The sequence below is a fragment of the Eumetopias jubatus genome, unplaced genomic scaffold (assembly GCF_037043125.1).
Source record: "Eumetopias jubatus isolate StellerSeaLion01/CBP00866 unplaced genomic scaffold, mEumJub1_p1.0 scaffold_5, whole genome shotgun sequence".
NCBI lineage: Eukaryota > Metazoa > Chordata > Mammalia > Carnivora > Otariidae > Eumetopias > Eumetopias jubatus.
In genome coordinates, this window is record NW_028274811.1 from 57,636,755 (window position 1) to 57,657,793 (window position 21,039).

The window sequence follows — 21,039 nt, forward strand, 5'->3', positions numbered from 1 at the left end:
AGTGGCTGGCTGCCAGGACCCGGCGGGGGGAGGGGCGGGGCTTGCGGCGCTTCACGGGTGGCGGGGTCGTCGAAGCCCGGGACCGCGGAGCGGCGGCCGAGGGGCTTCCGGGGAGAGGGAGGGGGAGGGGAGCGCGCGGCGGGCGGCCAGCGCCTCAAGGCGCACACTCGGCGCCGGGGGGCGCCCTTCCCCGCTCGCGCCGCTCAGCTCCCGCGCGCCGGGGTTCCGCCCCCGCCTCCGCCTGCGCTCTCAGAGAGCCACCGGACACGCCACCGGACACGCCACCAGACACGCCGGCCCGCGCGGCGACGCGAGCATCCTCCTTCTGTGCGCGGGCAGCGAGCGCTCTGCCGGCCCGCACGTGCGCCGCGGCCGGCGGCTGGAGCCGGCGGCCGGAGGGAGAGAGCACGGAGCGCGAGCCGCTCGGAGGCGGGGCAGTCTACCCGAGCCGCGCCGAGCCTCCGGACAATGGGGCCCCGGCGGCTGCTGCTGGTCGCCGCGGGACTCAGTCTGTGCGGCCCCCTGCTGTCGGCCCGCGCCCGAGGCCGCAAGCCCGGTGAGAGCTGCCCCGGTATTCCCTCCCGGCCCGCTGTCGGCCCCGCAGCCGAGGCCCCCGCGGGATTGGGGCGGGAGGGAGAAGGGACCAAATGGGTACAGGCTGCGCCTTCTCCTCGCCCGGGGGGAGGGGGGGTGCTCCTGGCCTCCCCCCTCTGCCTCGGGTTCCTCCAGAACCCAAGCAGGTATTTGAGCTGAGATCCAGAGTCTCCCCCAGTCAAATCCAGGCGGGGATTATGACCTCTGCTCCTTTGGACTTGGTTTCGAAGGGTGCAGCCGTCCTGAGAAGTGGTGTTGGATGGGGAGGAGGAGGAAGGAGTCACATTTTCCTGGGGAAGCCTGAGGCGCCCGGCCCCGCGTTGCATTTGTTGCAGTGTGACCTGTTTCTCCCAGGACCACCCCACAAAGAACGGGTCTCACGTTGCTCCACCAGTCAGCGTTCTGGCCCTTTCAATAGAAAGTGGAGAAGAGCTCCCGTTGAAGTTTTTCTTGTTGTTGGAAAATTGGGGGGTTTGCACATTTTACAGTGGTGGCCACGGTGAGGGAGGCGGTGGTGGTGGCGGCCGGGAGGTTTTGTTACCCAGAACCCAGACTTCCAAGCTGAGTTAAGGAAAGAGATTTCCTCCCCAGAACCCGGCTCCCTCAGACACTCTGGGATTTCAGTATTTCCCTTTCGGGCCTGCTGCAAGGAGGAGGTTGCTGCACCTAGAATACAATTCCCACCCGTAGTGTATTTGTAAGTGTCTGGCTACTTGGCCAAATAAATGTATTTTCCAAACTTTCCCCCCATAAAAGCAGGACAGAGAAGTTGTTTTTAACTGGTAAAGACACTAGTTAGAAACCGAGGAGGGGAAAAAGTTTCAATTTCTTTACAGCGATAGTGCTTAATAAGCTTTTAGCCCTTTTTCTTTTCTCCACGTAGAAACAGATTCTAGCTGGTTTTCTTATCGGGGACAGATTGTGTCCTTTACATTGTTTTCACACTGGACCTAGTGTAGATGCATCAAGAATAAGAGGTGACGAAGATAGTGTTTTCTGTCCATCTTTGCTCTGGGTGAGTTTGTCTGGGGTGTTTTGAGAAAACTCCAAGCTCCAGATAGGGGCCCAGTTTTACCCCAGCTCCCAGGGCTGCTGTGGGTAACATTCGCATTGTCTCCTGGGGTGTTTGAGGAAACATGGAGAACTCCTGAAAACTGTATGGTGTTATGTGATTTTGTACTTTTATTTTGGGCCAAGCTCTTGAGAATACAAAGTGTTGTTTAAACGAGATTTGCATGGTGAGGTCGGGAATAAGTTTATACAAGCTCGATCCCCTGTAGTCACCCTTCTTCACAGTGGCCTCCAGGAAGATTCTTGGTGCAGGTTAGGGAGTGAAGTTAAGGCTGCTGTTTGTGCTCTGCTTTCGTCCTTGTGAATGGAGAAGGCGCATGCTGAGATGGACAAGCTAGTGTAGACAGTAACTAAACAGACATTAGCTAATTTATCTACACTGGATTCTGGAACCACTTTGGGAGGGAAAGAAGAAAGGAGGATGAGAGAGGAAAAAGAGCCCATGCTAAGTGTCCTCCTCTGGGTCAAACCCTGGGCTGGGAGGCATTTGCCCCTCAGATGATCTGATTTCACCCTCTCAGAGACACTGTTAAGGCAGGTGTTTATCCCTCATTGGCATCCTGAAACTAAGGCTCAGACACAATATACCAAAATTCCAGATGGAGGAGGGCGCCCTGCATGCAGGAAGTAAGTGGGGCCTTGTCTTCAGAGATTTAAATCACTAATAAAATCAACTAAAAATAGGTCTGCTTTTTCTTATCACCATTCACAGGCAGTTCTAAAGAGTATCTGTCATAACCAGCTGTATGTGCTGGGAGGAACTGTAAGACCCCAGCAATGGGAAGACCCTCCAAGCTGCCCTGCCCACCAGTTTGAGCTTTCCTGGAGCTCTCTCGGGACTTTGTTGTCCCCACTCATTTTGGCATTTGCTGCACTGTCACTATGTGGGTATCTCATCTCCCCGGCCAAGATTATAAACTTCCATTTATCCCCCAAAGTCTAGAACCAGTGTCCTGGTCCACTCAGCAACAGCAAATGGCTGTTGAGAAATTCTTAAGTTCAATTAACCAGTTTACTTTCCTTTGTCCAGACAGTGTAAGTGAGATGACTCACCTTCATCAAAGAAGGCCAGCATCCAAGAGGTGATGTTTGTAAATTTTTAAAGGATCTGATGGCTGAAAGGGTCCAAGAATCGCTGATGATGACAGTGGCACAAGGGATTGGGTGGGAGATGCCCCGTGCTGCCCAGCCGCCCACAAGCCCAAGCCCCGTTCCTTAGCATAGAGTGAGGTGCCCCTCTATCCAGCCTCCTCTATTACATAACCTGTTGGATTACCTGTACTCCACCCAGCCCTACCCTCCAGTTCCTCCTCCAAGGAGCTATGCTTTCTGTGACATCTATCCCCCTGCCACTCCCTCTGGCCAAAATGCCCTCCCTTACACCCCACATGTTCACATTTAATTAAAAACAGCCACTCTATGAAACAAGTCAATCAGAGAAAGACATGTATCATATGACCTCACTGATATGAGGAATTCTTAATCTCAGGAAACAAACTGAGTGTTGCTGGAGTGGTGGGGGGTGGGAGGGATGGGGTGGCTGGGTGATAGACATTGGGGAGGGTATGTGCTATGGTGAGCACTGTGAATTGTGCAAGACTGTTGAATCACAGATCTGTACTTCTGAAACAACGCAACATATGTTAAGAAAAACGAAAAAGAAGAAGATAGCAGGAGGGGAAGAATGAAGGGGAGTAAGTCAGGGGGGGAGACGAACCATGAGAGACGATGGACTCTGAAAAACAAACTGAGGGTTCTAGAGGGGAGGGGGTGGGGGGATGGGTTAGCCTGGTGATGGGTATTAAAGAGGGCACGTTCTGCGTGGAGCACTGGGTGTTATGCACAAACAATGACTCATGGAACACTACATCAAGAACTAATGATGTAATGTATGGTGATTAACATAACAATAAAAAATTAAAAAAAACAAACAGCCACTCTATATCAAGCACCTACTATAGCAGCATCCTGCTTAGGTACTTTGCATATACTATCTTGTTTATTTCTCACGACAATCCTTTGAGTAGATGTCATCCCCATATTACAGGTAGGTAAATAGGCCCAAAATGGTTACGTCACAGGTCTGGCAAGAAGTAGAACTGGCTTGTTTTTCCTAAGTGCAGGCTTTCTCTATCCACCCCTATAGAGAGAAAGCCATCCAGATGCCCAGCCGTAGAGAAGAGTAACTCTCCTGTGCTTCCCAGGACCCCTAGAGGGCCAAGTCTGCACCCCATTGGTCTGTAGCCCAGGCCTAGCACAGGGAGGTGTTTAGTGAACATTTGTGCTTGGGTCGTGGTCTCCTGCCATTTACTCTTGCAAACCCATGATAAGGCAGGCTATAAATGGATCCCTACTCATGAATATGCTAATTAATTGGCTGTTACCAAGAGACTATGGTCCTAAGCCTAAACAAAAGACACAAACGGGACAATGATTCTGCCCTAAGGGGACCAGAAACCTTTGTAAAGCCTGAAAGCCAAATTTCTTAGGAAATAGCAAGAAGTAAATTTCTACTCTAATATCTGTCTAAATTAATTTCTTCCTTCTCTCTCTCTCCCTCACTCATTCGTTGTTTTCATTCCCTAGTGCCTTCGACTTGACTTAGAGGACATACAGAGATAGTACATCCCCCCCCCAAATTAGTCCAGGCTTCCTTTGTATGAGAGAATGTTTTGGCAGCATGGGGGCCCCTTCTCAGGAATACTCTCCTGTCCTCCCTGCTGTCTTCTTCCACCCCTCTCTCCCTCTTTCTAATCCAGCATTTCTCGGCCCTTTATGTCTGAATGGATCAGTGTGCTGTGAACCCTAACTTGCACTTTCTCAGCAGCTCTGCATTTGCTCCTTTTCCAAAACGCTCCTGGCCAGTCTTTGTCCCCGTGCCTTTTCTATCCCTTCCCCCCCTCAGCCCGTTCATCTTTGTCTTTGTCACCGTCACACACCAGAACTCAGCTGAACCTTGAGCTGGGTGGAGTTCCACAAGGACGATGGAGTCCCCACGACCCTGGGTCTCTAATCACCCCCCCCCACTTAGACGCACATCCCTCTTTTCCCTCAGAACTCCTTTCTTTCCTGTATTTTTAAATCGAGGTAAAATTTACATACTATTAAATTAACCATTTTAAAGTATACCATCTTTAGTGGTATTTGGTACAATTACAGTGTTGTGTAAATCACCACCTCTGTCTAGTTCCAGAATATTTTCATCACCCCAAAACAAGCCCTGTATCCCTTAAGCACTTAACCCCCATTCTCCCTGCCGTCAGTCTCTGGCGACCACAGATCTGCTTTTTATTTCTATGTGAGTTTACCTCCTCTCTGCATTTCATATAAATGGCAGCAAACCGTATGTGGCCTTTTGGGTCTGGAGGACTCCCCTTTCACTAGTTTTCATGAGTGTGTAGGCACCCCCTTTGCCAAGAATACTTAGAAAAACACGCTGGGAGAGTCATTAGGAACCACAGCCTTGGTTTTTTGTTGTTTTTTTTTAACTATGATGCTGGTATTGGGGGCTCCACAGTTTCAACCTTCAGAATTTTCTGTTTACTTCCCTATTTTGAGGTTTCTTTCATTCTGCCTTTTGCCCTCTCTTGCTTATGCCTGGAACTGTCAGAGCAAATAGCTCTCTCTGCAGGCTGAGATTGTTTTTTCTGGGTATGAGAGCTTCCACTTCCTTCAAATACTCTCTCCCACACTGACCTTGTGATGGTACTTGCAGAAACCCACTGAAGTTACAGCCTCCTTCTCCATCCCAAGGCATCCAATGAAGCTTTGTCACGTAAAAGGCCATTGCATCCTTTATGCATTCTTCATGTAGGTTGAAAAGAATCTGCCCTTTGAAATAGTAGGAATAACCTGTAATTTTCATGTGCAAACAAATTTATTTAACTTTAAGAAAGGACATTATATCATCACTATTTCAAGTCCGTGATGAATTAGAAGTCAGGTATTATAGTATTGTAGAATAGTGTTTTCCCGTATTTTCTTTTTTTGCTAGCCAACAGAAAAAACTGTAAGGATTATACTTTACATTGTGACACAGTAGTTGTGTGTGTCTGCAGTAAATGTGTATGGGTAATTGTTGTGTATACGTAGATTTGAAACAAAAGTTCTAACCAAACCATACTCACCTTTATCGCATACTATGCATTCCAATATTTTCTACACTATTCTATTTTTTAAAAGATTTTTTTTTAAGATTTTATTTCTTTGACAGAAAGAGACACAGTGAGAGAGGGAACACAAGCAGGGGGAGTGGGAGAGGGAGAAGCAGGCTTCCTGCCGAGCAGGGAGCCTGATGTGGAGCTCGATCCCAGGACCCTGGGATCATGACCTGAGCCGAAGGCAGACGCTTAACGACTGAGCCACCCAGGCGCCCCCTATTTTTTTAAAAGATTTTATTTATTCATTTATTTGACAGAGACAGCAAGAGAAGGAACACAAACAGGGGGAGTGGGAGAGGGAGAAGCAGACTTCCCGCCGAGCAGGGAGCCCGATGTGGGGCTCGATTTCAGGACCCTGGGATCATGACCTGAGCTGAAGGCAGACGCTTAACAACTGAGCCACCCAGGCGCCCCTACACTATTCTATTTTTTAAATGCTTGTTAAACCCTGTAAATTGATGTCATAACCGATATGAAGTCTCCACCATCATTTAAAACCTACCATAGAGGCACAGTAAATTGTCCCAGGGTTAGCTCAATTGATTATGGCCTTGCTAGGTTTATGAGAAGAGTTTGCTTTCCAGGAAGTGCCATTTATGATAGTTTCTATCACAGCCTAGAATCTACTTTGAGTTCAGGTTTACAAACCACAGTGGGACTTGGGCGGGGTTAGGAAGAGAGACAGCTTGGTACCCGGGAGGAACTGCTGATTATTAACATCCTTTACAGTGAACTAGTTTTCGTTTTAGCTTGTTGTTTTAGAGAGCAACATTCCCAGGACACGGAGCTCAGGGCCTGTAACTTTTGGTGCAAAACAGGCCTGGAAGAATGGGAAAAGCCAGGGAATCAGACTGGTTCCCAGAGAGGCCTGCTACAGTCCTAAGCCCACACATCAGGCCCTGGCCCCCAGGGAGCTCCAGGCCAGGGCCGCACATGCCTCTCTTCTGTCATCCTTGTGCCTGTTCTCCCTGAGCCAGGTGACATTTAAATTTTCTGGTTCTTTATCTTACATTCCCCTGCCCCCTGTCGCCGCTCTCCCGGTTAGGCTTGCTCTCCTATGCTTCCAGCCGAGTCCCAGCTCCAGGAGGTGGGCTAGGAGGGGAAACGGCCTCTGATACTGGCCACCTTTTCTTAACCCTGCAGTCAGTGTTTACCTTATTCTACCTTTAATTCTGGTTTTTCCATAGCAGAGATTTTTGTTCACTTACTGCTTTTGCTTCTGCCCCATCTTGAACACTGTTTTAAAGATTTGTTTTCCTGTTTTGTCCTTGAATGTCTCTCTGCCACAGCCTATGTGTCTGTGAGCGCTAGGTTGTTAGCATGTGATTGGTGTGTAGCCAAGGTCCGCAGGACTCCTGAATTCCCAAGCAATAGCCGTGGGCATCATCAACTTAAGTTACATAATCATATGGTCGTGTACTGCCTGCTAATAGTTACAAGGGTAGACAGATTCATTTATTTGGTGAAAAGGTTAGAGGAAAGTAAGTGTAGTGTTTCAGGAGTAGGTCATATATCTCAAGTCTTTTATTTATTTATTTTTAAATATTTTATTTATTTTGAGAGAGAGAATGAGCAAGGGGGAGTGTTAGAGGGACCCTGATGCAGGGCTCCATCCCAGGACCCGGGATCATGACCTGAGCCAAAGGCAGACGTTTAACCAACTGAGCCACCCAGGTGCCCCAAATCTCAAGTCTTTTAAAGAGACAGGGTCATGTGATGTGGTTCAAAGAGTATAAGCTTTGGAGCCAGAAGATCAAGATTCAAATCCTGGCCCCTCCACTTACTAATTCTGTGTCTTTGGATTAGTTACTTAGCCTGTATGTGCCTCTGCGTGTTGGCCATAATACAGGGATTATAATGCTTATTTTGTAGAAATGTTAGAGTTACATGAGGTAAGATATGAAGTACCTAGCACATAGTAGGTGTTCAACAAATGTTAAGTGTTTTTCATAACAATTCCTCCATATTCCAGAAAGGCCTTTGAGGAGTTGGTATAACATGAATTTATTAAATGTAAAACTGTGTTCCTGAGGGCACCTGGGTGGCTCAGCTGGTTAAGCATCTGACTCTTGATTTCAGCTCAGGTCATGGTCTCAGGGTCCAGAGATCAAGCCTTGCATCTGGCTCGGTGCTGAGCCTGGAGCCTGCTTGAGATTCTCTCTCTCCCCCTCAGCTCCTTCCCCTGCTCGTGCATGTTCTCTCTCTCTCTCTCTCTCTCTCTCTCTCAAAAAACAAAAAAACAAAAAACCCCCAACTTTTCATGCAAACATTCAAGAACTTTTATTCCATCAAGACTGAGACAAAAGCAAAAGAAAAGCAAAAACCTTTGTCCTTAGTTTCTAGTAGCAAGTAAATATGCATATAGTATTTGGGTTTTTTTTTTTACCTTTATGAAAATTTTCAAATATACTCAAAAATAAACTGTATAATTACTCCCCATATCTTGTTTTATCTATACCTCACTTTTCTTCTCCCCCAACTGGACAATTTTAAAGCAAATCCCAGACATATATGTCATTTCGTCTGTAAATACATTGGTATATATCCTCAGAGATAAGAACTCTTTCTTTTTAAAGATTTTATTTATTTGAGAGAGAGCATGAGTAGGGTGAGGAGCAGAGGGAGAGAGACAAGCAGACTTCCCACTTAGCAGGGAGCCCCACTCAGGGCTCCATCCCAGGATCCTGAGATCATGACCCGAGCAGAAGTACAACGCCTAACCAACTGGGGCCACCCAGGCACCCCAAGAACTCTTTTTTATTATTTTTTTAAGATTTTATTTATTTATTAGAGAGAGAGAGAGTGCACACAAGCCGGGGGCGGGGGGGGCACAGAGGGAGAGGGAGAAGCAGGCTCCCTGCTCAGCAGGGCTCAATCCCAGTAACCCAAGATCATGACCTGAGCTGAAAGCAGACACTTAACCGATTGAGCCACCCAGGTGCCCCTCTTTTTTAAATATATAACCATAATACCATTGTATCACCTAAAAAGATGACTGTTGATTTCTTAACATTTTGCACTGTTGAGTCAGCATTCAGATTTCGCTGATGGTCTCAGAAATGCCTTTTTACAGTTGTTTTATTCAAATCAGGATCAAACAAGGCGAACCATTGCATCTGGTTGGTATGTCTCTTAAATCTCTTTTAATCTGTAACTGTTTCCCGTCTCCTCCTTTCTCGTGGCTGTTTATTTTTCAAAGAAACTGGGTCATTTGTTGTAGAGACTCCCCTGCACCCTGGATCCAGCCAACTGCGTCATGTAGGAATGTTTAGTAGGGCACGTAGCATGCCCATCTGTCCTCGGCGTTTTCTGTCATGTGGTAGGTACAGCAGTAGGCCTGTTCAGATTTGGGTTTGGTTTTTTGCAAGACTGCATCAGCAGTGGTGCTGTGTGTACTTCCTGATGCATCTCAGGACTCTCTTTTTGTGCTCTTAAGATTGATTACTCAGGGGATTCAGGCATTGTCCACTTGCTCCAGCTGTTATGAAATTCTCCATCAACCTTTCACCCAGTGGTTTTAGTGACCACTGGTGATCAGACTCAGTCCATTAGTTCACCAAGAGCTTCCAAATGATGCTTTCCTAAATCTGTCATTGTTTTTGCGTTTAGGAGCTGGAATTATTTTATAAAGAAGAACTTTCTGTCGTTGACTGTTTTGTTTCCCTGAAATATCATTTATGTAGAAAAGGCAGGATAAGTGCTTGACTCTTGCTTTTATTTACCAGTTTTCATACAGGGCCCCCTAATTTCCTCCAAAGGTGACCAAAAATGATGTATCATTTTCCTTTGAGTATCATGATGAACTCATGGATCTTAACATATATGACATGTTTCAAATGTTTTAATTCACTTTTGTCCTTATTCTTTTGGTGATCAGTGTCACACCTTGGCCAGTGGGCCCCCTTTCAGATTGACTCCAGAGTCTTTCTGACCTGACCCTAATATTCTTTAAAGATGTTCAAGGTTCATTTTGTACATTTCCTACCCCAGATCTAGAAACAGCCATTTCTTTCAGGTACACTGGTTCTTTGCATTAAAAAATGGTGTGCAGGGGCGCCTGGGTGGCTCAGTCGTTAAGCGTCTGCCTCCGGCTCAGGTCATGATCCCAGTGTCCTGGGATTGAGCCCCGCATTGGGCTCCCTGCTCCGTGGGAAGCCTGCTTCTCCCTCTCCCACTCCCCCTGCTTGTGTTCCCTCTCTCGCAGTGTCTCTGTCTGTCAAAAAAATAAATAAAATCTTAAAAAAAAGAAAATGGCATGCATATGCCTTTGAGGCAGTGGAGTATTGCAGTAATACTGCTGTTTTCCATTTGATGGAATTAATATGTTTCTATTAATTTTCCATCATTCTCTTCTTTATTTCTCTTTAGCCTGTAGTGTTGATCCCCTAGTGGAGAAGTGCAGGGTACACCTATTCTGCGCCGTGTGGGAATGTGGGCAAGGTCCTGGGACTTCTGCTTTGTTAATTTGTGAGCCCTGTAGGGCAGAGCTCTGAGTCAGAACCAAGGCCGGTGCTTCGGGGGAGGCTGGCATGGTATAAATCCCAGGATCACATGGGACCCTGATAATGCATCTAGTCACTGCTGCGCTTCCCAGCCAGAGCTCATCAAAGATAGAGGAAGCCTTGCCTGACTCTCTAATTTTTAAAACTCTCCAGATTTAGAGTCCATATTGAATCATTTAGCAGTGTGCTACATTGAATCACAAAACTACTCTAGAGGCATTTAAGAGAAACCTAAATTGAGTAAAACTTAGCAAGAAGCATGAGAATTGATTTTAGGACCTGAGCTGGGTTTTTTTGTGTGTGTGTGTGCAGCCATAGCTTAACAACAAAACTGCAGATGAATTACAAGAGCTTTTGGCACACTGACAGGCACTTTCTCCTTGATCTCTGAGCTGTGCCAGGACAGGAGGAAAAGGGAGATACGCAAACTCAAATTGCAGCCTAAGGGGCTTGAGCTAGTTTGGATATGTCTAGTTACTTGGAATTGGTTTTGTTTATTTCTTTGATGCTGGTATATACTTAAATTAAAAAAATTTTTTTGCTGACATTTTTTTAATTCCACAAAAGCCAAAATATCAAACCTATAAGAACAAGAAAAGGTGACACCTTAGGTGATGATATTTAATCAAGGGATTATGCATTCTTCCTGGGTTCCAGCCTATAAAAATTTCATGTTTCAGTGGGTATAATGTTTCTGTTACAAACACTGTACTGCCTAAAAAGGCCTAGCCAAGGAAGACATTTTTTAAAACAAATACTTAATGCCAAAGTACTAAATATAGAGTAAAATCCAGGGACAGCTTTATTTTCGGACAAAGTGATAGAATCTAAGAGGCTTAGTTATGAGTGTCCAGTAGTTTTCAAATTACATCGTTCCTCTAGGTAATGCCTGGATTCACACCTGTCTGTGCACACCTGTGTGTGTACTTATACCCTTCCCTGCATCACAGGAATCCTTAATCTAGCCAGGTTCCCAAAGTGCAGAGAAAAATTGTGTTATCTTCAAGTTCTTCTGGGTCCAGCATTTTTAAGGACACTTATCTTTGTGGTATTAAAATGCCAGAACCAGGGCGCCTGGGTGGCTCAGCCGGTTAGGCACCTGCCTTTGGCTCAGGTCGTGATCCCAGGGTCCCGGGATCGAGCCCCGCATCGGGCTCCCTGCTCCGCGGGAAGCCTGCTTCTCCCTCTCCCCCTCCCCCTGCTTGTGTTCCTGCTCTGGCTGTGTCTTTCTCTGTTAAATAAATAAATAAAATCTTTAAAAAAATAAAATAAATGAGAGTAAGTGAATAATTGAGTCTAAAAGCAAGTTGCACTGAAGTGAAAAGAGAAGGATAAGATTAATTTCTTACATTGATTAGTTTGTATAGTTTACAAAGTAAGCACGTGTCCTACTTCACAAGGGATACACCTGGCTGCCAGATTTGTAGGTCAGACAGATATTGGAATCCCACTTTAAAGATTCTGAAACTAAGTTCAGAGGGGTTAAGTGACTCCTGGCAGCAATATTAGAATGCAAATCTGTGATTAAAAGCCAATTTAAGGGGGTGCCAGGGTGGCTCAGTCGTTAAGCGTCTGCCTTTGGCTCAGATCATGATCCCAGGGTCCTGGGATCAAGGCCCGTGTCGGGCTCCCTGCTCAGCGGGAAGCCTGCTTCTCCCTCTCCCACTCCCCCTGCTTGTGTTCCCTCTCTCACTGTCTCTCTGCTTGTCAAATAGATAAATAAAATCTTTAAAAAAAAAAAGCCTATTTAAGGAGCACCTACCATGTACAGGGCGCTGGAGATTCAGAGATTAATAGGAATGGTTTCTTGTTTCTTACCCTTGAGGAACAATATAGACATATCTATTTTCTCAGAAGCTCATCACTGGAGACATTTAACCTTCCCTGTGACAGATGTCCTGCCAGGCCACCCCTTCACCCTCAGGAGCCCAGTTATGACCTTTCTGAGAGAGCCATACCTCCACCTTTCACCACTAGGCGCCCTGTTCTATTCTACTCTCTCCTTATTTTGGAAATAGATGCCACTTTATTGTATTTTACTTTCTAGTTCTACGATTTCCATTGGTTGGTTTCTTTGGTGATAGTTTCTGTTTTTTTTTCATCCATTTCAACAAGGTATTTCCCTTTACTTCATTACAACACATTCTTCAAAATCCTCATCTGCTAAATCCAACATCTGGGTCTTCTTGGGATTGGTTTCCACTGATTATCTTTTTTTCTTGAGGCTGGGTCATGTTTTTCTGTGTCTTTTTGTATCAAATGATTTGGGATTGCACCCCAGCCATACTGTAAAGACTTAAGATTTTGTTTTATTTCTCCAAAGGATTTTGGTGTTTTTGTTTAGCAGGCAATTAATTTGGTTGGACTCGAAGTGCAAACTCTCCATCTTGAGCAAAAAATATCACTTCAGTTCTTCTATCTTTAGCAGAGCTATTTCACATCATCCCTTACATGTGCATGGTTCCAGAGTCAACCAAAGCCTGCGGCAAATTCACATTGGAATTGAGGGCTGGCTGGCTCCCTTCTCTGACTTTTCCTCCCTGGGATTGTTTCCTCACTTTGCATTGACTACAGTTGCCCTGAACTCTGTCCTCTGGTTCTTCAGGCCGGAAACTGTGGGTTTTCTATCTGAGTTTTCGCCATCCTTTGTGGCATTGATTCTGGCCTTCTCTTGAGCTTACCATGAAAGTCAAGAAAACAAAGTCACTGGGCGCCATCCTTTCCTTCAAGAATCATTTCTCCTCTCCCCAGTACCACCTTAGGAACCTAAATGCCTTCGGGTCATTGATTCGGGGGGGAGGAAGGAGGTCAAGGGTTTTTAATTTTCATCTCAGGGATGGTTGGGTCCGGTGTCCTTACAGAGCCATTCCAGAACGAGAACTATCTCTTGTACTGCATTATGCCTCTCTGTGTAAGCTTTTGTTTGCTCAAAGGATTCACCACTGAAAATTAAGACCAAAAGTTTGAAAATCCACTGTACTTACCCAGTTTCTAGCCAGATTTTAAATCCTCTAACATCACCTCTGAGTGACCTGCACATCTAGTGTTTGTTGCGGCACCCCCAGTGATGGAGGCTTCGCCCCTTTTCCTCTGCTTTCTCTCCCTGGTCCTCAGTTTCCCAGGGCCCACCAAAGCTCTTCATCCAAGTCTCCTCAATGACAAAACTTGAGCAAAAGCTCCTCAGCAAGAAAAGCTGGTTGAATTACAGCAGCTAAGTGTTGCCTTTCTCTGATGAACATTTTAAGTGGATGCTTTTGGTGGAAGAGGGTGATGAAAGGAGGAAGTTTGCAACTGAGCCTTTATTTTGACTTCTGGTTGACACTCAGGAAAGCCTGACTGGCCTGGCATCGGCCTAGAACACCTGCTCCTCCACAAGCCTGCTCAGGAAGGAGACAGGAAGATGACTGAGGGGGTGTGCACCTGGTGGTTATGTTAAAAGATAACCCGAGGGACTGTTGATTTGGGTCCGAATATGGTGAGAGATTTGGGACATCCTATGGTATAAACAAACTAAAGATAGTGGAGGAAAACTACTGTCACATAGACAATGACCATGGAAATGGGACCCCTCCGCCCTACTCCAAATTTGCCTCTAGCTCCGTAACTTAAGAAGCCCCCTCACCTTTCTGTGTAGATGTTTCCATTGGGAACCACAGGTTTCCAGGGGTGTCTGCAAACTAAATGGAGGAAATGAAGGCCTGTGGAGGAAAGCCAAATCATAGAGCCTGGGAGGGATTTGTTTATAGAGACCGTGGCTAGTATGGAAAAGAAGTCACTGCTTTTTTCCTTTATGTCAGGCACTCAGCCTTTTCTGATGTCTTCAGGGTACATCTCTGAAAGTGTATCATTTGCTTCTGTCCTTCTAAGGAGCAGAGTTTTAAGTGTTTGCTTATGCCAACAAAAAATGCTGTACAGTATTTTGAGTGAGCTAATTCCCTGATAAGGTCTGCAATCCATTTGTACATTACTTGCTCTTTCCCACCCACAAGAGTGGGTGGGAGCACTAAAAATAAAATGTATTCTCTTTGTCTTTTTGACTTTTTAATTTGTTTTTGTTTTTGTTTTTGTTTTTTAAGAGTCAAAAGCGACCAATGCTACTGTGGATCCCCGGTCATTTTTTCTCAAGAATACCAATGATATATTTGAACCATTCCCACTGGAGGACAATGAGGAGAGAAACGGGAGTGAGTTCCCTGAAGACAGACTAAGCTCCATCAATGTAAGCCAACCTCTTCAAAAACGGCCCCCTGGGTTTATCACGGAAGATGCCTGGGGATATCTGACCAGTGCCTGGCTGACGCTTTTTATCCCCTCTGTCTACACTGGCGTGTTTGTAGTAAGCCTTCCTCTGAATGTCATGGCCATCCTTGTGTTTATCTTGAAGATGAAGATCAAGAAGCCCGCTGTGGTGTACATGCTGCATCTGGCCACAGCGGATGTGCTCTTCGTGTCAGTGCTCCCGTTCAAGATCAGCTATTACTTTTCCGGCAGCGATTGGAAGTTTGGTTCTGAAATGTGTCGCTTCGTCACCGCGGCCTTTTACTGTAACATGTATGCCTCCATCATGCTCATGACAGTCATAAGCATTGACCGGTTTTTGGCCGTGGTTTACCCCATCCAGTCCCTCTCCTGGCGTACTCTAGGGAGGGCTTCCTTCACTTGTCTGGCCATCTGGGCTATGGCCATCGCGGGGGTGGTGCCTCTCCTCCTCCAGGAGCAAACCACCCAGGTGTCGGGGCTCAACATCACCACCTGCCATGACGTGCTCAATGAAACCCTGCTCAAAGGCTATTACGCCTATTACTTCTCAGCCTTCTCTGCTGTCTTCTTCTTTGTGCCCCTGGTCGTTTCCACCATCTGCTATGTGTCTATCATTCGATGCCTTAGCTCCTCCACAGTCGCCAACCAGAGCAAGAAGTCCCGGGCTTTGTTCTTGTCACTTGCTGTTTTCTGCATCTTCATCATCTGCTTCGGACCCACAAATGTCCTCCTGATTCTGCATTATTCATTCCTTTCTCAAGAGTCCACGACAGAGGCTGCCTACTTTGCTTACCTCCTCTGTGTCTGTGTCAGCAGCATAAGCTGTTGCATTGATCCCCTAATTTACTATTATGCTTCTTCTGAGTGCCAGAGGTACCTCTACAGCATCTTATGCTGCAAAGAAAGCTCTGATCCCGGCAGCTACAACAGCAGCGGTCATTTGATGGCGAGTAAAATGGATACCTGTTCTAGTAACCTGAATAACAGCATATACAAAAAGCTCTTAACTTAGAAAAAGGGACTGCTGGTGAGGTAAAAAGAAGAGGTTAAAAAAGTGAATAGCCTGAGGATTCTATTAGTCCCTGCCAAAAAGGTATTTACGATCAAAAACGACAAGTCTGATTTGCATGTCTCTTTCTTACAGAGCCATTGATCATATCTATTCGTTAGTTACAGGAAAAGATAACAAGAAGAGAAAACAGTATCATTCCAAGAGAGTATTGCCAGCGCTACAATAATAACTGAATGTCATTTTCTGAGACTTAGGTGACCTACCGTGTGTGTGTGTGTGTGTGTAGGTGTGGATACGCATCCTTGCATCGTTTGCAGTGCAGTGTAGAATAGGCTCTTTGGAACCCTCCCTTTTTTCCCACCAGAGATTAAGGAAAGAAAGGTTTAGGTTGGTGGAGGTTAGCCCTGAACATCTGAAGATGTTCATCATTTGGGAGGGATTCTATGGTTTGGACTTATGTAGCTTTTGCAAATAAGTGTATTTTGAAATTGTTCAACAGCAATGTTTAAGTTATTAAGGGATAAGACTTAGTGCTATCTGTGTGTAGAAAAAGTTCTACTGTTTTTCATTTTAAGCATACCGAGGTTTGAATTCTTTAAATTATGAAAACAGATGATATGGGTAGCATTTTTGATGTTTTACATTCTGTGTCTGTAAAGCAAGAATGAGCGTAGGTCCCACGAATGACCTTAGGTTGGCTTTCAGAGTAACCTGCCCTGGATGGAGGACTCCAAACAACAGATACAAAACAGGGCCGTTTCAGACATGCACTGGCCAGAAACCCTCCAGCTGAGCCTCCCAGAGGTCAGGACTGGGACCACCACAGTTGCTCTCTCCTCCTGAGGTTCCCTCAAGGGGTGGCTGTGAACTACCTTGTTTATTAGAAATTGGCAAAGTAGGTTGTGCTATCCCAGGAGATATAAAAGAGTTCTCTGCCCATTTTAAGAACAGAGAAAGAAGGCCCACTGGCTTCCAGCAGTTGTCCCCCAAGGAGCATTCTGGAATGGAAACACTCACGGAGCAAACATGAACACACATTTTGTGCTCTGGTTACAAGGATGGGTGCTGGGCATATAGACTTGAGTAAGACTGAGACCTGCCTTCAAGGAAAACAAAGTAGACTGATACAGAGTGTGGCATGTGTATAATAAATAAATATGTCCTTCTATAAGAAGTTTTTTTAGCCAGATGTCACCGTGCAAGTTTCGTACAAGCAAGGATTGTCAGTGAAGAACATTGAACATTTGGGTTACTGCTTCCTGTGGTTATAACTTGAGATGAAAACATAACACAATATAGGAAGCGTATTTTTAAAAACAAGTCCTCCAGTCTGTATTGATTGGACATGATTTATTTACAAATGCTTTCAATAAATTAAATCATTTTTTAAATCAAATTTTTTAAAAAAGAATCCATTATGCTGGTTTGATGAGAAATAACAGAAGAAAATGAAATGGACTTTGAAATGATTCTATATTTTCCATTCACTTTTTTTAAGAGTTAATGACATGATTTTAAAAGCATTTTTTAACCCCCTGATTAGTATCAAGTACAGAAAATCCTTATGGATTTCACAAAATAATTTGAAAACTAGGTTGAAATGTATATTTTTTTCTTATGAAGCAATGTTGGCCTTTTACACAAACAAAAAAAGGGAAAAGTTGCAAGGCAAATGCTTAACCTATTTAAAAGAGCAAACTATTTCCAAATGCCATAGAATAGTGTACATCAAATAACATAAGTATAAGCTAGCATTGATTTTATTTTTTTAGCATTGATTTTATTAACTTAGTTACTGTATTTTATCCAACTCAGTGATTTACTTCTTTATTCAATCTGAAATGTTAAAATACCTCTGACTTAATATGACTATCATTACTGTATTATTAGTCTGTACTTATGTGATTGTTTTTATGTTCTCTCTTTTTAAAAAATGTGTATAACCTGGGCACCTGGGTGGCTCAGTCATCAAGCGTCTGCCTTCGGCTCAGGTCATGGTCCCAGGGTCCTGGGATCAAGTCCCACATCAGGCTCCCTGCTCAGCGGAAAGCCTGCTTCTCCCTCTCCCACTCCCCCTGCTTGTGTTCCCTCTCTTGCTATCTCTGTCTCTGTCAAATAAATAAATAAAATCTTAAAAAAATAAAAATAAATTTAAAAATGTATGTAACCTATATTAATAAAGATGGAAGTTTGCTTGGTATCTGTTTGGAATAAATAAATAAATAGACTTTGTCTTTCAGAGCCACTGGAGGAAGGCCAGGTCTTAGGGTTTAGCTGAAGAGTGTTTAATGAAGAGGCAATGTTCGGAGATACCAACAAGGTCGAGGGAGCCACCAGGGGATGGTGAAGCACCCCGCGGGCTAGCAATTAGGGGAAGCCATTACCACCCCAGGCCCAAAGGGGTGGAGGAGGGAATACCTCCTCTTCTGCAACCCTCTGACCTCCCCGCTGGTGCCTCCTGGTCTTGCTCCAAACTCAGAGGTCAAGGGAACCTGGGTTGGCTTAGTCCATAAAGGTCTGCATCTTGGGACATGTAGAATGGATCTGGAAGAACAAAGGGATTGGGTGATGAGCTTTCTGTGTGTTTTGTTTGTTTGTTTGTTCAATCCCCTCTTAAGAAAACTTAAGGTTGTATCATTGAGAATATGTTCAGATTCCTGGGTTGTAGGCATCATGAACAGTCTGCAGTTCTTTGGTAGGGAAGAGAGAAACAAATTACATGTCAGAGCCAGGAGGCTATGATGAAACCCCAAGGAGGACTGCCCTTTGAGGGACAGCCCTTTGTCATCCAGTGCCCCCTGGGGCAGGGGGCAGGAGAGCAAATTAAAAGTAAAATGATAAGTACCTCTGAGAGTTGAAAATCAGTAAGAAACATCCTAATAACATATTTCTAGATTCATAGGCAACAGAAAAACTGTTTTCAGTTGAAAAAGAATTCTGTGAACACAGAGTATTTTTAAGTTAATACACAAGCTTAAGTTTCTGAGGCCTGGACACTCAGAAAGTGTTTCAGGATTGGCTATATTAAAGGATGCCCAGCTTGTGGCCACCAGAAATAGGATCTCTGCCCTAATCAGAAAGTGACCTTTCAACTCTTCTATTGTTATTTTTCAAAATATGTTTGAAGTTAAAAAATAAACCACACTTGGGGCACCTGGGTGGCTCAGTCGTTAAGCGTCTGCCTTCAGCTCAGGTCATGATCCCAGGGTCCTGGGATGGAGCCCCGCATCGGGGGGGGGGGGGGGGTCCCTGCTCGGCGGGAGGTCTGCTTCTCCCTCTCCCACTCCCCCTGCTTGTGTTCCTGCTCTCGCTCTCTCTCTCTCTCAAATAAATAAAATCTTTAAAAAGTAAACCACACTTTAGGGGCACCTGGGTGGCTCAGTCAGTTCAGCGGCTGCTTTCGGCTCAGGTCATGATCCCAGGGTCCTGGGATCGAGCCCCATGTCGGGCTCCCTGCTCGGCGGGGAGTCTGCTTCTACATTTGCCCCTCCCCCGGCTTGTGCTCGCTTTCAAATAAAATCTTTAAAACACACACACACTTGAATTTCCTTAACACAAAAATGCTTGTTTTTCTGACCAAGTCAAAAATAGGATTTTTAAGGAAATAGAATATTTGGTTGTTGAATATAAATGTTGAAAATTTTGGGTTATACTTGTAAGAAATTAAGAAAAGTGTTGGCATATCTTTCAGGCATATCTTTGAGCTCTGAGATCAAGTGGGAAAAGTTAAGTGGTGTTTATGACCAAGCTTTTTAAGTGTGTGAGGCCTGGACCCTCCACTAGAAGCTTATCTTTGCCCAGGTGTCATAGTAAAAATTAAGGGGGAAAACAGTCACCAACAGTAATTTCCTGGCAGAATTGGCATCACTGTATGGCTATTCCTTTCAAAACTACTAGACCAGATGTGTGTGTGGAGAGTAACTGAGCACAGGATAAATCTGTGTTTCCTGAAGGAGGTGTGGTTAAGCAAGCTGCAGTCTGAACAGAGAAGAAATGCTCCAATGCAGTGATTCTGAGTCCTTGAGACCGTTGTAGAAGATGTACGAGGTCAAAACTATCTTAAAACACTAACGTGTTATTTGCCTTTTCTTGGTCTGATTCTCTCACGGCCATATAGTTGAGTTTTCCAGTGGCTGCATGACATGTGATACTGCAACAGACTGAATGCAGGGGACAGGAAAATCTGACTGTCTTCTCTCAAAGCCAGCCATTACAGAAATTTGCAAAAATAGAAAACAGTGCAACTCTCCTCAAGAAATCATTGTTTTGGGAAGAAAAATTTTTTTGTGAAAAAGTATGATATTTATGTTAACATGGCATGGATTTATTGTTATTTTTAAGTGAAAGAAATATTTTCAAAAGTTCTCCATTTTAATGTCTAACATGGTAAAGGGTGGATATAATCAGTGTGGTTTGCTGTGATCTCCAGAGAAAGAAAAAGGCCCCTGTACGGAGCCTTCACCAATTTCCATAGTGTAAATACCCTTCTCGGCTGCCAATTTCAGGCTTTCAATGGTTCGACATTGGGCTTGAAAAATTCCTGAATATCGAATTCTGATACAAGCTGACTCCAACACACCACTGGATATAACCTACATAAAAATCTTTAGGGTCCTCAGTAATTTTTAACTGTATTAAGGTCTCCTCAGTCGAAAAAGTTTGACAACCTGCTCTTATGCAAGATTTCCCAACTCTATTGCCTTCAAGAAGACCAAGAAATCAGTCATAATTAGAAAGCAGTTATAAGGGTAAACACTTGGCTCACAGCTGCAAGCCACCACACTGAGTTTCTGGCAGCCTCACAGCTGAAAGGATCAGTACCTTAACAGCAATAGCGACAGATTCAAGCAGGTCCAGTGCGGCTTAGAAGTCGGCAAGCTTTGTGTGAGGCCTGTTTTGCAGCCAGCCACCCAGGGCAGCCTCACTGACGTGAACATCAGGCTCCACACTTCTCGTCATGGGGACTGTCGGCTGCATGCTGGTCTTCCAGAAACACAGAAAACCAGAGGTCAAATTCAGCAGCATCTTGGAATTCAGATAACACAGTATGTTTTTTTTTTTAACACAATGACTATATTTATTATTTTATCACTACATTAGAAATGAAAATAAACTGAGAAGTTGCAAATGCATGCCACTTCATGAATATTGTGGAACAAGAGATACATCCACTGTAGAAAGTTAAAAGTGGCTTAACTTTTGGGGATGCAAAGACTACAAAAACAAAGGCCATCAATGGTAATATTATTGATAGCACCTGCCAGATGGAATGTATGTATCAATGGAAAATTTTAAAAAGGGACCATTGGCTGGGAATACAGGTGGGAAGAAATCAGAAGATGCCTAAAATCTCTACAAACACATAGGTTTATAAAAAACAAGCCCCAAACTAAGACACTTAAGCAATGTTGAAATTTGCTGTTGGGAGGAGATCCCCATT

The 21,039-nt window shown here is 44.7% G+C and overlaps 1 protein-coding gene across 1 annotated transcript; it reads left to right on the forward strand.

The window, feature by feature from the left end:
* Positions 1–228: 228 nt before the first annotated feature.
* On the forward strand, positions 229–17,799 carry F2R (coagulation factor II thrombin receptor). The gene is made up of 2 exons (XM_028114532.2): positions 229–556; positions 14,404–17,799. Exons 1-2 carry the CDS (start codon positions 469–471, stop codon positions 15,597–15,599), a joined length of 1,284 nt encoding a protein of 427 aa, XP_027970333.1. The 5' UTR covers positions 229–468; the 3' UTR covers positions 15,600–17,799.
* The last annotated feature ends 3,240 nt before the right edge of the window (positions 17,800–21,039 follow it).